The sequence below is a fragment of the Thamnophis sirtalis genome, unplaced genomic scaffold (assembly GCF_051295495.1).
Source record: "Thamnophis sirtalis isolate CommonGarterSnake01/CBP01778 unplaced genomic scaffold, rThaSir2_p1.2 scaffold_8, whole genome shotgun sequence".
NCBI classification, from domain to species: domain Eukaryota; kingdom Metazoa; phylum Chordata; class Lepidosauria; order Squamata; family Natricidae; genus Thamnophis; species Thamnophis sirtalis.
In genome coordinates this window covers 7220034-7246921 of record NW_028261388.1, presented here as the reverse complement: position 1 = coordinate 7246921, position 26888 = coordinate 7220034, and the positions used below count along the sequence as shown (strand labels likewise).

Here is a 26888-nt window from a genome sequence, read left to right as displayed (position 1 = left end):
TTTATTTTAAACAGCAGTGGAATTACTCCTGGAAGAATAAGACTCATTAGAAGTGACGGCCAAATTACTCTTTCTTTCTTTCTTTTTTTTTCATATTATGTATGTCCTTCAGAAATTTGGAAATTCTGTTGAATGTAACAGAAGGACAGAAAAGTTTGGTTTGGCTTACCTCGTTCCCAAGAAAGACTCCTATAAAAATAACTTTGCTGCACAGGGATCTCTTATTTATTTATTTATTTTTAATGTTATTTATTTATTTGTCGAACATGTACAAGGTAACAGGTATAAGTATGAACATAAAAATGAACAAAGGAAGTAAATACAGATAAATGGGGACAGTAAGACAGGAATCATAGGCACACTGGTGCGCTTATGCACGCCCTCTTTAAGGACCTCTTAGGAATGGGGTGAGGTCCATGCTAGACAGTTCAAGGTTGAAGCTGTGTGTGTGGGGGGGGGTGAGGATGTAACAACGGAGTCAGGTAGAGCATTCCAGGCGTTGACCACTTTCTTGCTGAAGTCGAGTTTTCTGCAATCAGGTTTGGAACGGTTTATCTTGAGCTTGTATCTATTGTTTGCCTGTGTATTATTGTGGTTGAAGCTGAAGAACTCATTGACAGATAGGACGTTGTAACAGACAATTTTGTGTACTATGCTTAGGTCAAGACTGTAGGCGGCGTAGTTCCAGGTTGTCCAAGCCTGGTGGCATAAGGGATTCTATTGTGAGCAGAGGAGTGGAGGCCTCTGTTAGGAATATAAATCTAACGGTTGGGTTGGCAATATATAAATCATGTAACAATGTTGTACCTGTTTCTTTAAATCATACTGTAAAATGTGATTGGTTGCTGTTTTCTCAATCGGCCATAAGAGGGAGCCAGAATGACTGTTAGCTCTCTGTTCGTTAGATGCTGGGCTGATCTGATCTGAGTGTTTTTGGAAGTTGGCTGTTAGAAAGTGCGGTAAGCTATTGTAAGTTTTACAATTGCTAGCAAACTTTGAGTACTGAACTGATTATATGATACTGGACTATGTTATTTGGATTATCCCTTAACTGAAAGACATTGATGACTGACTGTCTTAACCGTGTATGACTTGGACTGTTTGATGGACTCTGATACCTCTATTTCCACGAAAGTAAAAGCCTATTTAAACTGCAGTGACTCTGTATGCTGGTTTGTGTGTTTCTCCAACACAACTCTCATGCTTCGCTGAATGTACTCACTCTCCCAACGAGGAGTTTACCTAACAGCCTCTTCTCATGAAATACCTCTTTATTTAACTGCCCTGGCAAGAAAGGTTGTAAAATGATGCATTTTAAGCAACTTACTTAGGAACAGAAATTTAGGGTTCACTTGAGGTCATCAGTCGAGGACTACCAATATGCCATCAAGTCAGAGGTCTGTACTACTAGGGTGAAGTCAAAAAAAAAAAAAGAGGAAATAAAAATTGCACAAGCAACTAAAATTTTAAAAAAGTGAAATAAAAAGGGAGAATGAAAAGAGGAATGAAAAAATGTAGTAAAATCTAGCCCAGTGATGGCAAACCTTTTCAGTACCGAGTCCCGAAAAGGGAGTGCATATGTGTGTATTCGTCTGGGCTGCAACCCAAAGAGAAACTGCCCAGGGGGCATGCGCACGCCAGAAAATGAACTTCCCATTTCTGGTATGCATGTGCGCACTGGCCAGCTAATCTTCCCCTGACTGGTGCACATGTGGCACAATGATCAGCTGGATGGCATGCATGCTCATGCCAGAAGGCCACATAATCAGCGCATGTGCATGCGCACCAGAAACCTGGAAGAGGAACGGGCAACGTGGCGTGTGCCAGGTGACATGGCTCCATGTGCCACTTGGGGCATGCATGCCATAGGTTCGCCATCATGGATCTAGCCCATTGCTAAAGACCCCTGAAGCCAGATAATAGGCCTTGAGGGAAAGTGAGGTCAGATCAGGGGTGAAATCAAGCAGGTTCTGACAGGTTCTGGAGAACCAGTAGCGGAAATTTTGAGTAGTTTGGAGAACTGGCAAATGCCACCTCTGGCTGGCCACGGCCCTATCTATTCTTTGCCTGCCAAGTCCCAGCTGATCGGGAGGTAATGGAGATTTTGCAGTATCGTTCCCCTACCACGCCCACCAAGCCACGCCCACCAAGCCACACCACACCCACCAAGCTACGCCCACAGAACCGGTACTAAAATAATTTGAATTTCACCACTGGGTCAGATCAACAAGTGAACCCAAATACACAACCCGTGACCATTTTGGACTCTTGCTGCTAAAAGGAAAAATCATAAGTTTGGCTGAAGAGAAGAGAATCCAAAATCGTGGTCTTATTTATGGGATGAAAGACGAAGAACAAAGATTAATCTGTACTACTGAGAGGATTTGCAGTAAGTTTATACTAAGGTTTGTTTTACTTCCTGCTATGTAATGTAGCAACAATAAAATAATTTTTCATGCTCCGTTTTGTACGACTAAAATGAAGAACGACTGGGGAAATAGATATAGATTTTTTGGATGGAAGAGCCATAAACTCCATTCAGTTTTGCTGTTGAAAAAGAAATACTAAATTCAGAACACTAATTCTAGGTATGTATTTTATTTGCAATAGACTCTGGTTGGTGGCAGTTGGAGTTGCCTAAAAAAAAGAGGTGTAAAGTTTGTGTGTTTCTGATATAAGTTCAGTTGTGTATTTATTTAGTTATTTAGTTATATAGTTATTTAGTCATTTAGTTAGTTAGTTAGTCAAACATGTATTAGATAACAGGTGTAAGTATAAACATGGACATGAACGAAATAAATAAATGGGGACAGTAGGACAGGGAGAGTAGGCACGCTGGTGCGCTTATGCATGCCCCCTTTACGGACCTCTTAGGAATGGGGTGAAGTCCACGGTAGACAGTTTGAGGTTGAAGCTGTGGGGGGTTTGAGGATGTACCAATAGAGTTGGGTAGAGCATTCCAAGCATTGACCACTCTGTTGCTGAAGTCATATTTTCTGCAATCAAATCTGTAGTAGTTTACTTTGAGTTTGTATCTATTGTTTGCCCGTGTATTATTGCGGTTGAAGCTGAAGTAGTCGTTGACAGGTAGGACGTTGTAGCAGGCAATTTTGTGTGGGTCAGACCGTAGGTGGCATAGTTCCAGGTTATCCAAGCCCAAAATTTCAACCCAGGTGACATAAGGGATTCTATTGTGAGCAGAGAAATGGCGTACTCTTCTTGTGAAATACCTCTGGACCTGTTCAATCATATTAATGTCCAATATACAGTGTGGATTCCAGGCGGATGAGCTGTATTAGAGGATTGGTCTGGCAAAGGTTTTGTATGCCCTAGTTTGCAGTACAATGTCACCAGAGAAGAAGCTTCGCAAGATTAGGTTAACAACTCTTAATGCCTTTTTGGCTGTTACAGGGAGCTCTGGCAACTCAGATTGTTTGAGATGAGTACTCCTAGGTCCTTGACAGAGTGAGGGTCGTCTCCTTGTCAAATCCGCCCAGCTTGTGTTTGCCGTTCTGATTTTTGTGGCCAATGTGTAAGACAGAGCATTTGTTAGATGAGTTTTGGAGTTGCCAATTGTGTGACCATTCCTAGCTCTACAACTAGGTGTTTATGCGATACGAAAGTCGTATCTGGATAAGAATACCAAAATAGCATTGCCAGCAAAGACATCCAGGACCTGACAAGTTTATGGCAAAGTGATGAAACGTGTGTTACGACATTCTGATGCATAAAATGCCAGATGCAAGTACAAAAGGAATGAAGTAGACTCTAGAGTAGACTAGACGGTAAACACAAGATGGGAACTCTAAGCATGGCAACTCTAAGCATCATAAAGTTCTGTAGTTGTGAAATCTCATGAAAGACTATGCGCCGGGATTTTTCTGGAGAGGAATTCCCTTGAACCTAAATAAAAGAGGTTTTATCAGGATGAGGAGTCGGCTTATAGCAATAGCAGTAGACTTATATACCGCTTCATAGGGCTTTCAGCCCTCTCTAAGCGGTTTACAGAGTCAGCATATTGCCCCCAACAACAATCCGGGTCCTCATTTTACCCACTTGGGAAGGATGGAAGGCTGAGTCAACCCTGAGCCGTGGTGGCGCAGTGGTTAAATGCAGCACTGCAGGCTACTGCTAGATCAGCAGTTCAGCGGTTCAAATCTCACCGGCTCAGGGTTGACTCAGCCTTCCATCCTTCCGAGGTGGGTAAAATGAGGACCCGGATTGTTGGGGGCAATATGCTGACTCTCTGTAAACCGCTTAGAGAGGGCTGAAAGCCCTATGAAGCGGTATATAAGTCTACTGCTATTGCTATTGCTATTGCTGAGCCGGTGAGATTTGAACCGCTGAACTGCTGATCTAGCAGTCAGGTGAAATAGCCTGCAGTGCTGCATTTAACCACCGCGCCACCTCGGCTTCATGATCTTGGGAAGCCTAGGCCAGAACATTAGACAGGGTCTGTTATGCTATCATGAAGCAGTATATACCGTATTTTTTGGACTATAAGACACTCCAAAGTATAAGACGCACCTAGATTTTAGGGAGGAAAACAAGGGGGAAAAAATCTGCCTCTGCCTCCCAGCAATTTGCCTCCTTGCAACAAACAATACAGACAATATACACTGTTTGTAGTGTTATATTTCAGACTATACTTGTACAAATGCTGTTAAAATTGATGTGCGTTCGGGAAGTATAGTTATTCTCTGCCATTTAAAAGAATAGCACTTTTTAAAACAATAGCATTTATGTTAAAAAGCTGCTCCATTTTGTTAAGTTGTCTAAAATAATAATAAAGCAGCCTTTAAAAAAATAAGTCTAATAATTTGAACATTCTAGAGGCATTTATAGTTATTGACTTACCTCCTTGCAGCAAACAGCCTGATTAGCACAAGAAAAAAAAAATCTGCCTCCCAGCAATTTGCGACCTGGAGCAAACACCAAGTTTCACTTTCAGTTTCTCCTGATCATCAGCTGTTTGAGGCTGCAGGGATTGCTATCGTTTATTGAAGCTTCTGCAAGCCCCCTTTTGCTGCAAAGAGGTAAATTACTGGGAAGCAGAGGCCAAAGGTTTGGGGCCGGTGAGTGGGTGGGGCTACAATCAGGGTATAAGACGCACCAAAATTTTCCCCTTCTTTTTTTTTGGGGGGGGGGGAAAGTTGCGTCTTATACTTCGAAAAATACAGTAAGTCTAAGTGCTCATGGGAGTGCTCTGTATTGTTTGTTGCAAGGAGGCAAATTTTCCCCTTCTTTTTTTGGGGGGGGGGGAAGTTGCGTCTTATACTTCGAAAAATACAGTAAGTCTAAGTGCTCATGGGAATTTGGGGTCCATCATTGAGGACTACCTGTGCTTCTCCCACTATTCTGGAAGCCCTATCCTTAGTCAAAGTCAAACATAGAGCCAAAACAATGGAGCCGCCTTCGTTAGCTGCGCTATTTTTATTTGTGCATTGTATTTTTCGTTTGGCCAATAAATGCTTTCTAGATGGATTATAAGCTAAAAGAATAAATGAAAGAGACAGAGAGAGAGAGAGAGAGAGAGCACACAATGAGAGTGAAGCGAAATAACTGGCACAGAGAAAGGAGTTCTGGATGCCCCCCATCCAATCCATTTGGACGGGCAGTTATTTCAGCTTAAATGGCATCGTGCTGTTAAATGCAAATTAGTTTCCCCCTCTATATTGAGAATGGCTGGATCTATTATCCAGTTTTACTCACATCTCCCACCGTTTGTGCCGTCAAGGAAATGAGGCCGTAGAAAGCTTCTCTCGTCCGCCTGCATCTTGTAACATCTGGTCGATGTAGCCATGCTGATTTGAACATAAGAGGACCCCAAAAAAAAAAAAAATCCCCACTGCTACTTGCAATGATTGAGAATCATCCACGCCATTAGGGTGGTTACGGGGAGAGCTGCGAGAACCGCACAATGGATTATCCCAGCAGGATGGCAGCCGGCGGAGGCCTGATGCAATCTAAGCCTTGTGTGGGTCTGAAGTTAGAAGGACGGAAAAGTTCTTTCGAAGTAGTTGGTGGAGGACAAACTTCTCCAATCTTCGTTCCAAGCAATTTGTAGTCATTTAAAGTCAGCCTTCACCGTCCAATTCAGGTACAGACTGATATCTTTTAATGGACACTATCAGGTGCAGCTCTCGACATGTTCCCGGTGAATTAGGATGGAGGAGACTGTGCAGTGCCCAGTTTAATAGGGCTGTGTGATACAGGTATTATTCCCAGAGTAATGACAGTGTTGGAAGGCACCTTGGAGATCTTCTAGTCCACCCATCCCCCTGTTCAAGTAGGAGAACCTATATCATTTCAGACAAATGCTTGTCCAATCTCTTCTTAAAAACCTCCAGTGTTGGAGCACCAGAAGCACACGGGACGCTGTTACCTCCCCATGAAGTGGTACCTATTTATCTACTCGCATTTCCATGCTTTCGAACTGCTGAGTGGGCAGTAGCTGGGGGCAAGGAACAGGAGCTCACCTTGTCGTGCGGTGTTGGGGTCTCTTGTCGGAAGCCAGCTAGGCTACAAATGGTGATCAGATGAACCCGGGACAGCGCAAGTGTCTTAAATCCATGCTAGTTGCCAAGTGGTCAAATTTTGATCATGTGACTATGAGGATGCTGCAGTGGTCACAAGTGTGAAAACCGGTCAAAGGTTCATTTTTAGTGCTGCTTTGAAGGGTCAGTAAACAAAATGTAGAGCATTACCTGAGTTCCAGTGGTAGGATTCAAATAATTGAACAACCGGTTCTCTGCCCTCATGACCAGCTGGGTAGGCATGGCTCGGTGGTCATGTGGTCAACATCACTCACATCGATGGGTGCTTTGCTTTAGCTGTTACATCCACATTCAAAATGAACCAATTGAAGCTGTTGATCATTTCACCTACCTTGGCAGCAACATTATGGGAAATGGAGATGTTTCTTCAGAAATAAGTGCTAGAATTCAAAAAGCAACAATTGCCTGGAGCTCACTCAAGAAACTCTGGGCTAGGAAAGACATTCGCCTGAAAACCAAAGTCCGTATATACAAGGCTGCTATCATACCAACGTTATTATACGGTTGTGAAACCTGGCCAATAAAAATTGCTCATCAACACAAACTGGACTTATTTCAAAACCGTTGCTTGCGTAGACTTACGAAAATCAAGTACTCTGAAAGAATATCCAATGCTGAAATCCGCCGAAAATGTGAGATCAATGAAAATGTATCTGCCATTATAGAACTTAGACACTGGCGCTGGCTAGGCCATACATTGAGAATGCCAGAAAATTGAATCCCAAAAATTTCCCTGCTTGCAGAGCCTGGTCCGACCTGGAAACGGCCAAAAGGAGGTGTTCGTCTAACCACTCTGCGTCACTTCAAACGGAAAGTGGAAGATATAGTCATGCGCCCATTCAATCTTAGCCGAAAATCATATAATAGCGACTGGCTGCACCACCTGACAACCCTAGCCCAGGACCGAAAACAGTGGCGTCAAATTTCCATGGAAGTCGCCTATACCCACGATGGGTGAAGAGGCGTCAAGTACAAGTACAAGTAAGTAGTAAGGGTTAATCGGAGAGGCAGTTTCTGTAAGCAAGGCAATAGGGATTAGGCTAGAAAGAACACCAGAATGTTTCCTTCCTGCTTTCCTTACAGGATTAGCCCAGTCAAGTGGGGAAAAAAACAAAAGGAGATTTCTTCCAACAATCGGTTCTCCGAACTACTTTGAAAGTTAACAACCAGTTCTCCCGAATAGGTGCGAACCGGCTGAATCCCACCACTGCTGTCTTTCCATTTTTATTCTTTGAGCATGTTCGGTTCCTTTGAATGTATACAGTGGCGTTTCCATGGGATATAAGTTCTCCTTCTAACATTTAGAATGAAAGGTTACTCCTGGTCAATTACCCATTTTTCTCTCCTGGACTGCACGGACAATGATTTGTAACACCGTTTTCTTCAGTTGCTGCACATTTGATTCTAATTTTTTTTCCACCCGCCCTTTGCCAAGTTACTACCCTGCTCCTTTATTTTCTTGATTTAATCACAAGGATGATCTACTCCGCTCAGAGACTGTGGCCTTTCAGCTCCAGCGGTCCTTGGAGGAAGCAAACTATCTCGACCCCTTCCAGTCAGGCTTCAGACCCGGTTACAGCACTGAAACCGCTTTGGCCGCATTGACTGATGATCTATGGAGAGCCAGAGATGGAGGACATTCCTCCATCCTGGTTCTCCTTGACCTCTCAGCGGCTTTCGATACCATCGACCATGGTATCCTTCTGCGACGACTGCGGGAGGTGGGGGTGGGAGGCACCGTGTTGCGGTGGTTCTCTTCCTACCTCTCGGACAGGTCGCAGTCGGTGTTAGTGGGGGGGCAGAGATCGTCCCCTAGGCCCCTAACATATGGGGTGCCTCAGGGCTCGGTCTTATCCCCCCTACTATTCAACATCTACATGAAACCGCTGGGAGAGATCATCCGCAGGCACGGGATTAGATACCATCAATATGCGGACGATACTCAACTGTATCTGTCCGCCCCGTGCCAACTCAATGAAGCGGCAGACGTGATGAGCCGGGGTCTGGAGGCGGTTATGGACTGGATGAGGGCTAACAAGCTTGTGCTCAACCCAGAAAAGACCGAGTGGCTGTTGTGTTTCCCTCCCAAGGATTCCACCAATATTCCATCTCTCAGGCTGGGGGGTCAAACTTTATACCCCTCAGAGAGGGTCCGCAACTTGGGAGTCCTCCTAGATCCACAGCTATCATTCGACCACCATTTGACGGCTGTGGCTAGGGGGGCATTCGCCCAGGTACGCCTGGTGCGCCAGTTGCGACCCTACCTGAATCGGGAGGCACTCACAACAGTCACTCGGGCCCTCGTGACCTCTAGGCTGGAATACTGCAATGTGCTCTACATGGGGCTGCCCTTGAAGAGCATCCGGCGTCTTCAGCTAGTGCAGAACGCAGCCGCGCGAGCGATAGTGGGTGCACCGCGGTTCACCCACATTACACCTATCCTCCGCGAGCTGCGCTGGCTGCCTGTCGACTTCCGGGTGCGCTTCAAGGTGCTGTTAATCACCCATAAAGCCCTACATGGTAGTGGATCTGGATACTTGAGAGACCGCCTTCTGCCAATTACCTCCCTGCGACCAATAAGATCACACAGATTGGGCCTCCTCCGTATTCCATCGGCCAGCCAGTGTCGGCTGGCAACTACAAGGAGGAGGGCCTTCTCAGTAGTCGCCCCGACCCTTTGGAACGAACTCCCCGTGGAGATTCGTACCCTCACCACCGTCCAGGCCTTCCGCGCAGCCTTGAAGAACTGGCTAGCCCGTCAGGCCTGGGGATGAAGATAGTTGCCCCTCCCGAATGATGAATGCATGTTGGTTACTGTTTTTATTATATGTGTCTTTGTTATTGTCTGTATCTCCCCTTCCCCGATTTTGTGTGAGCCGCCCTGAGTCCCCTCAGGGAAAAGGGCGGCCTACAAATCTCAATAAAATAACAAAAAAATAACAAATAACACTACAGCGCTCCGTAGCAAATCAGATGTGAGCAAGGAGGGAGGACGCTACAAGGGAAATTTCTGAAGAAATTTCCAGCCTGCTCTTAGAAATGGGAGATATTTATATTTATTTATTTATTGCATTTGGAGCCGTTTCTAAAAAAACCCAAACATTTCCTTCCCTTGCATTATTTCAGCATAATTCCATTTAAAAACATGGGAGATCCACCTTTGGTAGGCTGTTGTGGCCCGCCAGTGAGGAAGTTGGGGAGGAACAAGGGTTAGTCCTGGAGTCTGGGGAAGGCTCTGATGAGGGCTCTGCGTCGGAGGCAGAGAGGCGGCCAGAGCCGTATGCCAGTTATCAGCTGCCTTCAGAGTCAGACATCAGTGAGGCAGACAAACAGCTGGAGCCTCTTCCCAGTGTGCGCGTGAGCAGAGTTGCCAGACAAAGGGAACAACTAAAGAACAAGGGTCGACTTGAGAGTAAGGCCACAGGTGGATGATGAATGGCTCCTCCCAGAGGAAATAAAATAGCAATAGCAATAGCAGTTAGACTTATATACCGCTTCATAGGGCTTTCAGCCCTCTCTAAGCGGTTTACAGAGTCAGCATATCGCCCCCACAGTCTGGGTCCTCATTTCAGCCACCTCGGAAGGATGGAAGGCTGAGTCAATCTTGAGCCGGTGAGATTAGAACCGCCAAACTGCAGATAATAGTCAGCTGAAGTGGCCTGCAGTACTGCAACCTAACCACTGCGCCACCTCGGTGTAGGTGAAAGGGAAGTGGAGTTTGCAGGAGACAATTAGTTCGCTTCATTGGTTCGTGACTCTCCGAGACACCTTGCCAAGTTTTGCAGATCTCGGCCTGGCAGCTCTCCAAGCCAGATAAGGTCTGTGACTGTAAATCCTCCCTGGAAACACTTTTCTGGATGTGAATGAGAAGAATTCACAATAAATGAATAAAAGGAGTTTTTGTCGGGACAAGGAGTTTGCTTCATGCTCTCGGGAAGCCTCGGTCAGAACATGGGCACATTAAACAACTAATTAAACTATGCCCATAAATTTAATGAATACTGATAACTGGTTCACAGCAACCCTTGTAGTTTGGGTTGTCACTGCTGAAACAGCCTTGTTGTAAAAAAAAACTAAATAAAATTGTTTATTGTGTTAATAGGGGAACAACCAAGCAATGCGTTCACCTTCTGTTTTCATGGAAGGGAGAAGGTTCTTCAGTCTCTTAAGACTTGAGGATCGAAGGACTGTTTGATCTCGGGAACAGATTTCTCTACCCTGTTTTCAAGGATGATCAGAAAGGGGGCGGGGGCAGAGGTGGTATTCAGCCGGTTCGGATCGGCTGAACTAGTAGCGCCAACAATCAGTTGGCCCCGCCCGGCCACCCCTGCGATTCGAACCACTGAACAGCTGACCTTCTGATCGCCAAGCTCGGCATCTTAGCTACTGAGCCAGCATGTCCCTTAAAAACCACTATACTTATCAGCCATCCATTCTTTGTCTCGGTTATCGACTCCACTGTTTGAAAAATCATTTCCAACACCCCCCACTTTTCTCCCTCCAGATTTCTCTGTAAGGATCTCAACCAACTTGAAGTGGTCTTCCCCAGCTGGTCTGTGACTGCTCCCTTCCTCTTGCAGAATTCCCTTGAAAAATCTTCAAAGAGAATAACGTACTTACTTATTTACTCTGTGTTACAGCTGGAGAAGGCTCAGTGGCTAAGACACTGAGCTTGTCGATCAGAAAGGTCGGCAGTTTGGCAGTTCAAATCCTTAGCGCCGCATAACGGAGTGAGCTCCCCTTACCAAGGTGGCGCAGTGGTTAAATGCAGCACTGCAGGCTACTTCAGCTGACTGCAGTTCTGCAGTTCAGCTGTTCAATTCTCACCGGCTCAGGGTTGACTCAGCCTTCCATCCTTCTGAGGTGGGTGAAATAAGGACCCGGATTGTTGTTGGGGGCAATATGCTGACTCTGTAAACCGCTTAGAGAGGGCTGAAAGCCCTATGAAGCGGTATAAAAGTCTAACTGCTATTGCTATTGCTATTACTTGTCCCAGCTTCTGTCAACCTAGTTCGAAAGCGTGTAAAAATGCAAGTAGAAAAATAGGAACCACCTTTAGTGGTAAGGTAACAGCGTTCCGTGCCCCTTCGGCGTTTAGTCATGCCGGCCACATGACCACGGAGACGTCTTCGGACAGCGCTGGCTCTTCGGCTTTGAAATGGAGATGAGCACCGCCCCCTATAGGTTCCATATGTGCAAGGAGAACCTTTACCTTTACCTTACAGCTGGAGATAGCGTTTCTTTCTTGTTATGTGCAGAAGGAATTAAGAGCCTATCTTCCTTATTTATTTTCTAGATGTATACAGTAGTAGATCACAAGATGAATGGCCTACACAATTATCTATAAGCATCAAAGGTTTTGGCTATCCTCCAATATTCCTCCTGCTAATTTAGCATGAAGGCTTTCTGGCAAGTGTCACGATCTGGTTACCGTCCACATTCATCCAGTGGCTCTAGGTTGCTCTGTATAGAGATGCTACTGGGGGACTTGGTTTAAGGAGAACCGTGGCTTATCTTGAATAGAATTGACTTCAAATCTGTGCTGAGATTGGAAGAATGGACTATTCTATTTGTTTGTTAAGAATCCTGCCTAGGTTGGATTGCTCAGTGGAACAGAAGCAATGGTCAAAATTACCCGATATCTATTTCTATTATCTATTAATTAGACTTATATACCACTTCATAGGGCTTTCAGCCCTCTCTAAGCGGTTTACAGATTTTTAGCAAATTGAGTCAGCAACAGTCTGGGTCCTTATTTCACCCACCTCGGAAGGATGGAAGGCTGAGTCAACTTTGAGCCAGTGAGATTTGAACCGCTGAACTGCAGCTTACAGTCAGCTGAAGTGGCCTGCAGTACTGCACCCTAACCACTGCGCCACCTCGATATTTGGTATAGGCAATATCAAGAGGGTCATTCCCCCTCCAAATGCACGCACGCAAACACACACACACACACACGCACGCACGCACGCACGAAAGGACATTCAATCATGCTGAAAACTTCCAGGGAGAGAAAAATTGGCACCTGGTAACTTGAAACAGAGCAAGCAGCTGAAGGAGAATTATATGTTCCTGTAACAGCAGTGACAAAAGAAGGGGGGGGGCTTTGATGTCAGCCCCATCATAAATATGGTAGATGAATACAGGTTTATGTCTAATGGCTACCCATTAGTCTCCGAATCCGCTTCAAGGTGCTGGTCGCTACCTATAAAGCCCTTCATGGCATCGGACCTGGGTACCTGAGAGACCACTTCCTGCCGATTACCTGTCTCAGACCAATTAGATCGCACAGGTTAGGTCTCCTCCGGATTCCATCCGCCAGCCAATGCCGGCTGGCGATTCCCCGGGGGAGAGCCTTCTCTGTTGCAGCTCCGGCCCTCTGGAACGAGCTCCCCGTCGAGATCCGGACCCTTAATACCCTCCCGGCCTTCCGCAAAGCCACCAAGCTCTGGCTGTTCCAGCAGGCCGGGGGGTCCGAGAAACATCTACCTCCACGGAAATTGTGAATGTTGACTTGTTTTTAATATGTTGTCTTTGTCTTGTTTTCCCTCTTTCCCTTGTCTTTTGTGAGCCGCCCGGAGTCCTCCGGGAGTGGGCGGCATACAAGACAAATCAAATCAAATCAATCAAGTTGCTAAGTCACCCAGATCATGTCCCAAAGGTGCTTTCCTCAAGAGGCAGCTGAGCTTTCTTTGTTTGTCCTTGAAGACATTTCGCTCCTCATCCGAGAAGCTTCTTCAGTTCTTGCAGAACTGCTTCTGCAAGAACTGAAGAAGGTTCTCGGATGAGGAACGAAATGTCTTCGAGGAAAAACAAAAAAACCACAACCCAGTTGCCTCTTCAGAAAGCATCTTTGGGATGAACAGAGGCTTTTCACGACTAAAATGTTGACTTTTGCAACTTCCTTCCCTAAGTTTTCGGTTGGTCCTCTTCACCGTTGTCTTCACAGTTTGTGGCCAAGACAGTAACTTTTTAGGTGACCTTTTAAATGCTTATGGATTTCTTTACTGCTGATTTTTTTTGTTTCACTTCCCCTTTTCCCCCCCAAGTTATCGTAGTTGCGAATCGTCGTGACTGTATTTCTCTTTAATTATCTGCACCACCAAATCTATTGTGGGGTTGTCTATGAGCTACACAGCATTGCCACTCAACGATGTGACATAAAGAAATGTTTTGAAGACATATTACTCAAGGTTTTTCACGCTTTGATCTTCGGTATGTTGCCTGCTTAAAATCCCTGAGCTCCAAAATGTGGAACTGCAAAGGAATGGGGAGGGACATTCCTGAAATTCACATTCACTGGAGATGGATGAATGGGTGGGTGGATGGATGGATGGATGGATGGATGGAAGGAAGGAAGGAAGGAAGGAAGGAAGAGAAGAGGAAAGAAGGAAGGAAGAGAAGAAAGAAGGAAGGAAGGAAGGAAGAGAAGAGGAAGGAAGAGAAGAAGAAGGAAGGAAGGAAGGAAAGAAGGAAGGAGGAAAGAAGGAAGGAAGAGAAGAGGAAAGAAGGAAGGAAGAGAAGAAAGAAGGAAGGAAGGAAGAGAAGAGGAAGGAAGAGAAGAAGAAAGAAGGAAGGAAGGAAGGAGGAAAGAAGGAAGGAAGAGAAGAGGAAAGAAGGAAGGAAGAGAAGAGAGAAGGAAGGAAGAGAAGAGGAAGGACAAGAAGAAAAAAGAAGGAAGAAAGGAAGGAAGGAAGGAAGGAAGGTGTGTTCGTACAGCATTTCCTGATTCTCAAAATGCTTAAAAATATTCCCTTTGTACCCTTTGAAGCTGATTAGTTTTCAGGATAATAATTTGCCAAAGGCTGCTAGCTGAGAAATGGATTCAGGAATTTAGATATTTGACTCTTAAGTCTGACGCCTACGTTTAACAAGATTCGAGGCAGAAAAAAGAAAAGAAAGATGAGAAATAAGTTGGGTGGACAAAGATCAGAGGCTGCATCCATTCTTTTTTTTTGGGGGGGGGGAAGAAATCAAGCACTGCTCCATGCAGTCATCCAGATCAAAACTCAACTCCTTGGCACCCAGCTACGAAAGAAAGCTCGCCCCTTCTCTGATTTATTTCAAAAGCTTTCTGTAACTTAACACCCATCTATCTAAGAGAGAGGGAAGGATGGGTGTTTGAATGGAACAACTGGGGAGCATTCAGTGGGAACTGGGCAGAATAAACAGCTTCCCCAGGGGAAGAAAATAATTTGTGGAAGCCAAGCAGAAATACTGTAGACCTATTTCTTGTAAGGAGAGGGAAGGAGGCTGGAGCAGAATTATTTTGAGATGCTTTCTAGGGGGGGTAACAGGGCATGGAATTTAACCCAGAGCCCCTCTCAGGTGTGAGCAATTCCACCTCCTTGACTATATTATTCAAATAGGAATGAATAAAAATAAGGGTCTCGTACGTCATCCAGCTCAAGTACATCTCCTGTCTCTTTCGTCTTGTTGGAGTTCCACCACCTAGCTGCCAGCTCTGAAGCGAGGAGTTGAATCCCAGCCAACGAGCAGAGCAGGAGGTGAGCTCCCTGCTCTGCCAGTGAGCTTACTGCAGCCCCTTTTATTCTCTACCACCACCACCACCACACAGACACGCACGCACGCACGCACACATACTCACACATGTAGTTTCTGGTGTCACTCCTCCAGAACGTCAGACCGGCATTTAGCAGAGGAGATGTGAGCCGAATGCAAAGATGCTGCTTCATTCGAGACCGCCTGTGGACAGGATGTAAAATACACCTGCTGGCTTGGTCTGTCTCAGATCCTCTCCCCCCCACCCCACCCCTCTGCCCTTTTGGCTCTCCCAACAACTTGAAACCCCCCTCCCCCCACAAAAAAAAGCAGGAACAGACAAAAGCAGGGACACACCGTGAAATTTGCCAGCCGTTCCTCACAATTGCTTCTGAGCTTCGGCGGAAGTTTTATTGTCGGGTTTTTTTTTTGACGTTTGGTGTGAAAGTCTGCTGGTGGAGGCTGGCGATGTTTGCTTCAATCTGGTACGCCAAGAAGCTGGGACGCCGGTTTGTCCACAATGCCAGGAAAGCCAAAGCAGAAAAGGTACGGTGTCTGTGTTTGTGTGTGTGGTGTTTGAGGGAGGGAGGAGTGAGAGAAGAGATGCTTTCCTTCCTAACCTCTGCAATTTCTCGGTTCTGGTCCAATTGACGCGGGCCCGTTTGTCTTAGCTGGTGGGACCCTTTTGTGTTGTTCCCTCCCTGGGTTTCGTGGCAAAGTCTTGCGAAAGAACCTTTGGGTTTGGGGAAAGAAATGGCTGGGAATCTCTTACGGCTTGTCCAACTTGTTGCAGTGGCTGTGCTCGGCAGGGGAGGGGGGCTTAAACACATCTGGTACTTTTTCAAGAAGGCATGTTTGCGAGTTTGATGAATGATCCCGTAGATGCGCCAATCCCAAACGCCTCAATGCAGTAAAGTCCGCGAAGAGCATGTTTCCCGCTATTACTTGTTGCCATCGACATCATGCAGGTTTTTGTTGGGGGGGGGGAACAGTTCGGTCAACCCTTTTCTTGATCTATTTTAATATTTTTTTTTAAAGGACTGTTAGTTAGGATCACCGTAAGGAAGCCCGCTGCCCAGGAACGTAAGCACGAATGGCTCTAGAATCTTAACTGTTTGGTCCTCTTTGATTTTGCAATGCAGCATCTTTCGTCTTTTCCGAGTGAGCTTCAAGCCCGAACGAGCCATTTTAAGCAATCAGCCACGGCAAAAGGTTTTTTTCTTGGGAGTCTTTTGCTGTGTGGTCAGGAAAACATTTCGCGCTTTCCCAATCGGTCTCTGGAACCCAGAGGATAAGAAAAGGAGGAGTGGGGGGGGGGGGGAGAAAATATCTCAGTTTGGAAAAGATGTCCATTCTCTCTGTCGCCTAGCCCAGTGTTTCTCAACCTTGGCAACTTGAAGATGTCTGGACTTCAACTCCCAGAATTCCCCAGCCAGCGAATGCTGGCTGGGGAATTCTGGGAGTTGAAGTCCAGACATCTTCAAGTTGCCAAGGTTGAGAAACACTGGGCTAGCCTAGGGTGCTACCAACTAAGGTGAACAGTTGTTTTCGAAGAGGGTGGAAATCATGCTTTTCAAGAACTCCGAGCGTTGGCTTAGGGATCTGGTGAGAAAGGATGAGAATATGGAGCCATGCATGGTCCCTGTTATTGCTGGAGTCCATCTATGGCAAGAACTTTGCTGTCTTTGTGAAAGGGAAAGAAGTAAAGGTAAAGGTTCCCCTTACACATATGTGCTAGTCGTTCCTGACTCTAGGGGGCGGTGCTCATCTCCGTTTCAAAGCCGAAGAGCCAGCGCTGTCCGAAGGCGTCTCCGTGGTCATGTGGCCGGCATGACTCAATGCCAAAGTTTACACTGTTACCTTCCCACCAAAGGTGGTCCCTATTTTTTCTACTTGCATTTTTTAACGTGCTTTCGAACTGCTAGGTTGGCAGAAGCTGGGACAAGTAATGGGAGCTCACTCCGTTACGCGGCGCTAGGGATTCGAACCGCCGAACTGCCGACCTTTCTGATCGACAAGCTCAGCGCCTTAGCCACTGAGCCACCTGGGAAAGAAGTAGTAAGGTGGAATTCTTGGCGTTCTCTGAACCTAGCTGTTTTCTTTCAGACGTTTTGTTGCCCAACTAGGTAACAGCTTCAGTGTTAGAAGGGAGCAGGGTTTGTTCTCAGGGACCGCACAGTTCAAACCTGAGCTATTCATATTCTCTTCTGACAATAGTTACCTTACCAATGCTGGTTTAGTTTGTTGGTCTCCTTTTGGGTTGGGTAATGGACCATCTGGTGTACAGTTATTTAGATCTTCCCTTGCATTAACAGATAACAGATTAACAGAGTTGGAAGGGACCTCATGGGTCATCTAGTCCAACCCCCCCCCCTGCCCAAACAGGGGAACCTACACCATTTCTGAGAAACAGCAATCCAATCTCTTCTTGAAAATCCCAAGTGATGAAGCCTCCACAACATGTGAAGGCAACTTCTGTTCCATGGGTTTATCGTTCTCACTTGTCAGAAAGTTCCTCCTTGTTTCTAGGTTGAATCTCTCCTTGGTCAGTTTCCATCCATTATTCCTTGTCTGGCCTTCAGGTGCCTTGGAAAACAGGTGACCCCCTTCTCTCTGTGGCAGACCCACAAACATTGGAAGGCTGCTCTCATGTCTCCCCTGGTCCTTCTCTTCACTAGACTAGCCATGCCCAGTTCCTGCAACCGTCCTTCATATGTTTTAGTCTCCAGTCTCCTAATCATCTTGGTTGCTCTTGTCGGCACTTTTTCTAGAGTCTCAATGATTTTTCCAGTCAGCTCTACAATTGATAGGGCTTTCAGTTAGGACAGGTAGAGGAGAAAGGATGCCTCTACCTGGAAAATAGATTGACCCCTTCCTCTCTGTGGCAGCCCCTCAAATATTGGAAGACTGCTATCAATCTTTCAGAAGACCAGGTGAACATTCAGTAATCAGCCAGCGAAGCTACTAACCTGGTTGGGTTGTGATCTGAGTTACTGCTATAGAAAGCGGCAAGCCGAATTCTGATACTCCTTGGCCGCCGTTGAGCCGAGAAATCCCTGTTGCTAAGTGAGACAGATGTTAAGTGAGTTTTGCCCTGTTTTTCCACGGGCTGTTAATGGAATCCCTGCAGTTGGGAAGGGAACATGGTTTTGATGTCAATGTGGCTCTCCAGATGCTGGCTTTGCCCATCAGAAGGTGGCAAAATGGGATTACATGACCCTCCCCCCAGGACAATGCAACCGTCATAAATATGAATCGGTTGCCACGTGTCTCATTTTGATCACGTGACCATGGGGATGGTGCAACTGTCAGAAGTGTGAAAAGCGGTCCTACATCATGTATCTTCTAATGGCAACTAAATGAACTGTTGTAAGTCGAAGATTATCTGTACTCAGTTCAGGGCTTCAGCTGTTTTTTATTGCCTTCTCTATTTCCATCTCTCTCACTCTCCTTCTCTCTCTCCCCCCTCCCTCTCTCTCCCCTTCTCTCTTTTTCTCTCCCTCCCCTCTCCCTCTCTTTTCCTCTCTCCCTCCCTCTCTCTCGCCTTCTCTCTTTCTTTCTCCTGTCTTTCTCTCTCTCCCTCCCTCCTTCTCTTGTTCTCTCTCTCCTCTCCCTCTCTTCCCCCCCTTCTCTCCCCTCTCCATCTCCTTTTCTCTCTCCCTTCCTCTCTCTCTCCTTCTCTCTTTCTCTCTCTCCTCTCCCTCTTCCCCCCACTCTTTCCCTCTCCATCTCCTTTTCTCTCTCCCTTCCTCTCTCTCCTTCTCTTTTTCTCTTTCTCCTCCCTCCCTCTCTTTCTTTCTCTCTTTCTCCCCTCTCTTTCTCCCTCTCCTTCTCTCTCTCCCCTCTCTTTCCCTCTCTCCCTTCCTCTCTCTCCTTCCATCTCTCTTTCTCTCTCCCCTCTCTTTCTCCCTCTCCTTCTCTCTCTCTCTCCCCCTCTCTCCCTGCCCCTGGAATTAGTATGCTTATTGATCAAATCCTGTTTCCAGGACTTCAGGGTAGCTTCCTGACCCCATCAGGCACAGCATCAAACTAATACACACTAACGTTTGTTTTTGATATGTTCAGAGAGGTTCTCGGCCATCTCAGTGCCCTGCTCCATCAATGACAGGCAAGCCCCCTTTAATACCCTTATTGCAACCCAAGATCACCATATCCAGCTTCTTGTTCCAATGAGAACTTCAGAGATATCTTTGTGCTTGCTGGAAATACGAGCCACTCTGTGATCTGCACCAACCAGTTTTTGCTGCTGCTGATCTTAGAAATGTGATTTAGAAATCTCAAAAGCTGATGTATATTAAGTCACACTGTTTCTACATCACAACCTAGTATTGTTGATCCTGGCGAGCAGCTGCTGATCAGATCTTGATGATGCCAATAACGGAAGGTAACAGAATAACAGGGTTGGGAGGGAACTGGGAGGTCTTCTAGTCCAACCCCCTGCTCAGGCAGGAGAGGCTATACCAGGGATCAGCAATCTGCGTCTCTGGAGCCGCATGTGGCTCTTTCAACCCTCTGCTGCGGCTCCCTGTCATCGGTCGGCACCACAATTGATAGGGCTTTCAGTTAGGACAGGGAGAGGAAAAAGGATGGCGCGCTGGGAGGAGACTCTATGGTGGGGGAACTGGACTTCCAGTCGGCTCCAAAATTGAACCGTGGGGCTTCCGGTTAGGACCTTTGTGGCTCTTTGAGTGTTTAAGGTTGCCAAACTCTGCCCTATACCATTTCAGACAAATGGTTGTCCATTCTCTTCTTCAAAAGGTCTAGCATTCTACTGCTGGAGCTGGACTATAACTTTAAATAAAGCCTTTTTCCTTGAGGACTGAGTTGACTTCAAACAAGCAGGCAAGCAAACATTGTGGTAGCAATAAGTTTTCTAAAGAGACTTTTGCGTTGTAGAAAGTCCCGTGGATCCAGCCGATTGGGGAATGGCTTGCAAAAAGAAACTGAGAAAAGGGGGAAAAATACGTTTTTTCTTTCCATCCATCGCATTTGTAATTTTTGCACATTCTCCAGAGCGATGCCAGTGGATATTAGAGCTTCGATTTGAATACAATGATGCATTGTGTAAAAATGCTGCCCACCCTCGGCATGGAACCATTTCAATGTTTTTTTCCCGTCCTACCACGCCCACACACAAGCATTATACGAAACTGTTTTCCACAGAGAGTCCCCACTGCAATCTGGTTTTTCATTTGCTGCTCGTCGTTCTTTCTTTTCCCACAATGCCCCCTTCCAATCCTGTTCCCCCTCCAGTGGTGGTATTCAGCCAGATAGAACCAGTTTCCAATCCTGCCCCCCACTCCAGTGGTGGTATTCAGCCGGATTGGACTGGTTTCCAATCCTGTCCCACCTCCAGCTGGATCGGACCGGTTTCAAATCCTGACCCCCCCCCCTTCAGTGGTGGTATTCACCTGCTTCAGACCGGTTTCCAATCCTATCCCACCTCCAGTGGTGGTATTCAGCCAGATTGGACTGGTTTCCAATCCTGTCCCACCTCCAGTGGTGGTACTCAGCTGGATCGGACTGGTTTCCAATCCTCACCCCCCTTCAGTGGTGGTATTCAGCTGCTTCAGACTGGTTTCCAATCCTGTCCCCCCTCCAGTGGTGGTACTCAGCCGGTTCAGACCGGTTTCCAATCCTGTTCTGCCTCCAGGGGTGATATTCAGCCAGATTGGACCGGTTTCCAATCCTGTCCCCACTCCAGTGATGGTATTCAGCTGCTTTAGACCGGTTTCCAATCCTGTCCCCCCACTCCAGGGGTGGTACTCAGCCAGTTCAGACCGGTTTCCAATCCTGTTCCCCCTCCAAGGGTGGTATTCAGCCAGATTGGACCGGTTTCCAATCCTGTCCCCCCTCCAGTGGTGGTATTCAGCTGGTTCAGACTAGTTCAGGCGAACCAGTAGTGGTGACCTGCTGGTCTGCCCCAGCGCTATGCTATCCTATTTAGCCGCATTTTCTAAGCCACACACATGTATGCAAACCACATGTGCACACTCACACTTTCGTTGTGTGGCAAACCGGTGGTAAAATTGTTTGAAACCCACCTCTGTCCCACTCCCAGTAAATATTTCTGCATTGCTGGAAAGCTTCGTGACAATGTGTGTATTCAGAGGAAAGGGGGGAGTGAAAAGAAGGAGATGAAAGGGGATAAAATTATGCCAATTTGACAGGAAGCTTTTTCGTCAGGTACGAAGTCTCTCTCAATGGCGTCCGATTCACCAGCATTCTGCCCATCGACATTTCAACATGAAATACGGAACGCCATCGTGGCTCTGTGAACGATGCGATAGCTCGCAGATTTATAGTTAGCAAATCCAAGGAAAACGAGGTTCTTCTTAACCCCCTCAGCACATTTCTCTGCTTTTAAAGAAACGTCCTCGGCTTCTGTATTTTTTAATGTCCTATAAGAGATTAGAGGAGGACGAAAAGACTTGGCTTTTGAAATTCAGATCATGTCTGCGATAAAACACCCAACACTGAGGTAATATATATCTAGACTAGGGATAGGAATAGGAATAGAAAATATGGAATGGAATGGAATGAATAGAATAGAATAGAAAATATGCAATAGAATAGAATAGAAAATATGGAATGGAATGGAATAGAACAGAATAGAATAGAATAGGGAACACAATATAATAGAATAAAGAATAGAATAGAAAATATGGAATGGAATAGAATAGAATAGAAAATATGGAATGGAATGGAATGGAATGGAATAGAACAGAATAGAATAGAATAGGGAACACAATATAATAGAATAAAGAATAGAATAGAAAATATGGAATGGAATAGAATAGAATAGAAAATATGGAATGGAATGGAATGGAATAGAACAGAATAGAATAGAATAGGGAACACAATATAATAGAATAAAGAATAGAATAGAAAATATGGAATGGAATAGAATAGAATAGAAAATATGGAATGGAATGGAATAGAAAATATGGAATGGAATGGAATAGAATAGAACAGAATAGAATAGAATAGGGAATACAATATAATAGAATAAAGAATAGAATAGAAAATATGGAATGGAATAGAATAGAAAATATGGAATGGAATAGAAAATATGGAATGGAATGGAATAGAATAGAATAGAACAGAATAGAATAGAATAGGGAATACAATATAATAGAATAAAGAATAGAATAGAAAATATGGAATGGAATAGAATAGAATAGAACATATGGAATAGAATAGAATAGGGAATAGAATAGAATAAAGAATAGAATAGAATAGAAAATATGGAATGGAATAGAATAGAACATATGGAATAGAATAGAATAGGGAATAGAATAGAAAACACGGAATGTAATAGAATAGAATAGAAAATACGGAATGGAATAGAATAGAAAATATGAAATGGAATGGAATAGAATAAAGGATAGGATAGGATAGGATAGAATTCTTTATTGGCCAAGTGTGATTGGACACATGAGGAATTTGTCTTTGGTGCATATGCTCTCAGTGTACCTAAAGAAAAATAAAATAGAATACATTCATCAAGAATCATGATACAACATTTAGTGATAGTCACAGGTTATTAATAAGCTATCAAATCATACTAGGAAACAAATAAAACAATATAAATTTTAAAGATACAAGCAACAAGTGGGGGGAAATAGGTACTAGGAAGGAAGAGAATAATAGTAGTGCAGACTTAGTAGATAAATAGACAGTGTTGTGGGAATTACTTGTTTAGCAGAGGGATGGCATTTGGGGAAAAACTGTCCTTGTGTCTAGTTGTTCTGGTGTGAAGTGCCCTATAGTGTCATTTTGAGGGTAGAAGTTGAAACAATTTATGTCCAGGATATGAGGGCCACCAAAATATGGGCAGAAAAAAGGGTTTTGTGTCAGTTTAAAAATTGAGAGTTTTATATACCAGCGTAATATCTTGCCAGGCCATTCCGAATCTTCTGGCATTTTACCTGATTTTTAGATCAGTTGATTGAAAAACAGAAGCTTTTGCGATGTATCCTTGAAGAGATCCCACAGGACAGGGGGGGGGGGGATGCAAAAATATATATCCCATGATCTCCAACTACTGCTGAGGCATCTTGACAGTTCCAGAAAAGTGCTAACATTTAGAATGGAGTTCCCAAATTAGTTTTACTATTTTGTAATGACCAGATACAAGAGAAAGTCTCTTTTGCTAGATTTGAACCTCCGAATGTTGAGATCTGTTTGGTGGGACTGTTATTCCAGGTTTGCGCCTGCTTTGAACAAGAAATGTGAGTTTCTTGTACTTTTGTAAGGATTAAAAAAAAAAAAACCTTTATAGCTGTTGGGAATGGGATGAGATGGATGTACGAGCTATTCTATCAGAGGCAGATCAAGGTAGTTTTAATGTATGCCGATTCTATTCTATTCTATTCCATTCCATTCCATTCCAAATGACTTCCAAGGTCCCTTCCAACTCTGTTATTATACTCTGTTGTATTCAGTTCTACTCTACTCTACTCTACTCTACTCTACTCTACTCTACCCTACCCTACCCTACCCTACCCTACCCTTGTAAAGTACCCGTGGTTCGCCCATGAGGCCAATGTTGAGAAAAGACACGGACACAAGCTTTCTCGGGATGAGGCGACCCAGATTGGGGTCTGGGAGCCCCTTTTATTGAGATAGGACAAAGGCAGGAGGAGCAATCAGCATGTGATTTAAGACAGCCTGTCAAACTACAATTGCTAATCTACTGCTCAGGGAAGTTCTGTCTATATATGGTCAAATCCTGGGCATCGTTGGGTAAGGCACATCTAGAGTGAACTATCAGGATGTTATGTCTTTTAGGAGTTTGTTTTTTCCTGTGTAGTTCAGCGTGGCTGTGCATGCCCTGTTATGCACTGGGCCATGGGTGACTGCCACACCTACACAAGGAGTTATATGACAACATACCCTACCCTACCCTACTCTACTTTACTCTTTCTTATGTCTCCATAAGGCTGCATGCATCATATGCGATAAGTATTCCTGGTTTTCTGTGATAAATGCTAGAAGAGTTACAGTAATGCAAAACTGAAAGACCTCTGCATTAAGGAAGTCTGCATTCAGAACTCTAAAAACCACAGGATCATAGAGTTGGCAGGATGCATTTATGTAAATCATCCTGCAATCCACTGCTCAGCCAGGAATCCAACTGAAAGAATCCCAGACAATGTGATATATTATAGCTATACTTTAAGTGACCTAAGTCCTTTGATTTTGTGTCATTGATACAATAACACAATGCATATGAATTTTGGCAAATTCTGGGAGACTGTGGAGGACACCAGGGCCTTGTGTGCTATGGTTTACAAGATCATAAGAGCCGAGGTGGCGCAGTGGTTAGGGTGCAGTACTGCAGGCCACTTTAGCTGACTGTTATCTGCAGTTCAGCGATTCTAATCTCACCGGCTCAAGGTTGACTCAGCCTTCCATCCTTTCGAGGTGGGTGAAATGAGAACCCAGACTGTGGGGGCGATATGCTGACTCTATAAACCGCTTAGAGAGGGCTGAAACCCCTATGAAGCGGTATATAAGTCTAACTGCTATTGCCATTGCTATTGCTATCATGAAGAGTCTCCATACATGACCGAGTGGCTGAACAACAAGCAAGCGCCAAAGAATGGAGGCCTTTGAATTCTGCTGCTGGAGAAGACTCCTGCGAGTCCCTTGGACTGCAAGATGATCCGACCAGTAAGTCTTAGAGGAGATCAACCCTGACTGCTCTTTAGAAGGCCAGATCCTGAAGAGGAAACTCAAATGCTTTGGCCACCTAATGAGAAGGAAGGACTCACTGGAGAAGAGCCCTTGTGATCTCTAGGCTGGAATACTGCAATGTGCTCTACATGGGGCTCCCCTTGAAGAGCATCCGGCGACTTCAGCTAGTCCAGAATGCAGCCGCGCGAGTGATAGTGGGCGCACCACGGTTCGCCCACATAACACCGATCCTCCGTGAGCTGCGCTGGCTACCTGTTGATCTCCGGGTGCACTTCAAGGTCCTACTCACCATTCATAAAGCGCTCCATGGTAGTGGATCTGGCTATTTGAGAGACCGCCTTCTGCCAATTACCTCCCTCCGTCCCATCAGATCGCATAGAGTAGGCCTCCTCCGAATTCCATCTGCCAGTCAGTGCTGACTGGCGACTACGCGGAGGAGAGCCTTCTCAGTTGCAGCTCCGACGCTATGGAACAATCTCCCCGTGGAGATCCGCACCCTCACCACCATCCAGGCCTTCCGCACAGCCCTCAAGATCTGGCTATCCCGTCAGGCCTGGGGATAAGACTTGACTCTCGCCCCTCCCGAATGTTGAATGAATGTTGTGTTTTACCGCTAATTATTTTTACTCACATTTTCTTTTTGTGTTTTGTCCTGCACTCCCCTCCCCTATTATTGTAAGCCGCCCTGAGTCCCCTCAGGGAAAAGGGCGGCCTATAAATGTTTAATAAAACTAAAAAAAACTAAAAACCTCATGCTGGGAACGATAGAGGGCAAAAGAAGAAGAAGGGGACGACAGAGAAGGGGGTGGCTGGATGGAGTTACCGAAGCAGTCGGCATGTGCTTAGATGGACTCCAGAGGATGGTAGAGGACAGGAAGGCCTGGAGGAACATTGTCCATGGGCTCGCGATAGGTTGGACACAACTTCATAACTAACAACAAGAAAGAGGCTGTGCTATGTTGCTTGTTGCTCAGCCATTCAGCCATGTCTGACTCTTCATGTTCTTGTGCAGCATAGCACACAAGGTCCTGCTGTCCTCCACAGTCTCCCAGAATTTGTCAAAATTCATGTTCAATATGTTGTGGTGTCAATGACACCAAATCGAAGGACTATGTCGCGTACAGTACAGCTTCAACATATCACATTGCGAAGACGGTGGTAGATGTGCTGCCCTTGCCTGAAATTTTGGCCCTCAACTACAGGGCATTGCATAAAATGCTTCCTTTAATTGTCATACCTGGTGTCTATGGAGATTTCAGTCGTTCCAGGTCATGCTTGTCCCAAATTGTCATAAAAGTATTCTGGTTATTTTATATACTGCATTCTTTTCTTCTTTATTCAAATGTCATAACCATTTTTTATTTATTTTTCACTTCCTTGAACCTATGGGTCAACCATTGAGTGTTGGATCTATGGATGACTAGGCAACAATCGAATTAGTTCTATGTTTCTGGGCTGATATCTCATAGTCATCTGTTGTGGCCCAGCAGGAGCCGCTGGACCTGCCACCAGACCCTGACAGTGAGGGGCCCTATGAGTCAGCTCTGGAGGATGTGGAGGACCCTGGACAGGGTTCTGACTCCGAGCAGGGCACAGAGAGGCTGGTTGGCCACCAGGAGGCACCTGAGCCTTGGACCAGTGGGGAGGGGACAAGGGACAGTGAGCCAGAAGCCAGTAGTGAGTTGTTCCTGGATGCATGCCATCGAAGAGCTAATAGACGTCAGGAACAATTACGCAATTACAGGAGGTAATTGTACTCAGCTGGTGGTCATTAGGCTCCTCTCCAGACTATAAAAAGCTACTTGTGCACACACCCCTCTTTGCAGAAGTCAACGCAGCATTGAATGTCGGAGGACAGTACTGTGAGCTTGGCAGGCTGGATTGCTGCCAAGCCTTATCTGTGTTTATTGCTGCCTGAGTTTCTCTAGAGGTTGTGGGTGCTCCATCACTGGAGGTTTTGAAGAGGACACTGGACAATCATTTGCCTGAAATGGTATACGGTTTCCTGCTGGAGTAAGGAGTTGGACTAGAGGACTTCTAAGGTCCCTTCCAACTCTGTTCTAATTCACGTCAAAAATGGCCTTTAGGCTTGGTCCACATAAGGGTATATTAGGGGACAGCATATTA

At 45.5% G+C, this 26888-nt stretch overlaps 1 protein-coding gene across 10 annotated transcripts in view; it reads left to right on the top strand.

The window, feature by feature from the left end:
• DLG2 (discs large MAGUK scaffold protein 2) overlaps positions 1-26888 on the top strand; it is a 1057900-nt gene that overhangs the window by 665616 nt on the left and 365396 nt on the right. The window contains exon 1 of one of the 10 annotated variants that reach the window (XM_087721038.1): positions 15513-15605. The exons of the other annotated variants lie outside the window; for them this stretch is intronic. Coding sequence (XP_087577164.1) covers positions 15528-15605 — 78 coding nt within the window. The 5' untranslated portion in view covers positions 15513-15527. Of the gene's footprint in view, positions 1-15512; positions 15606-26888 lie in introns of those variants that run through there. 10 annotated transcript variants of the gene reach the window in all.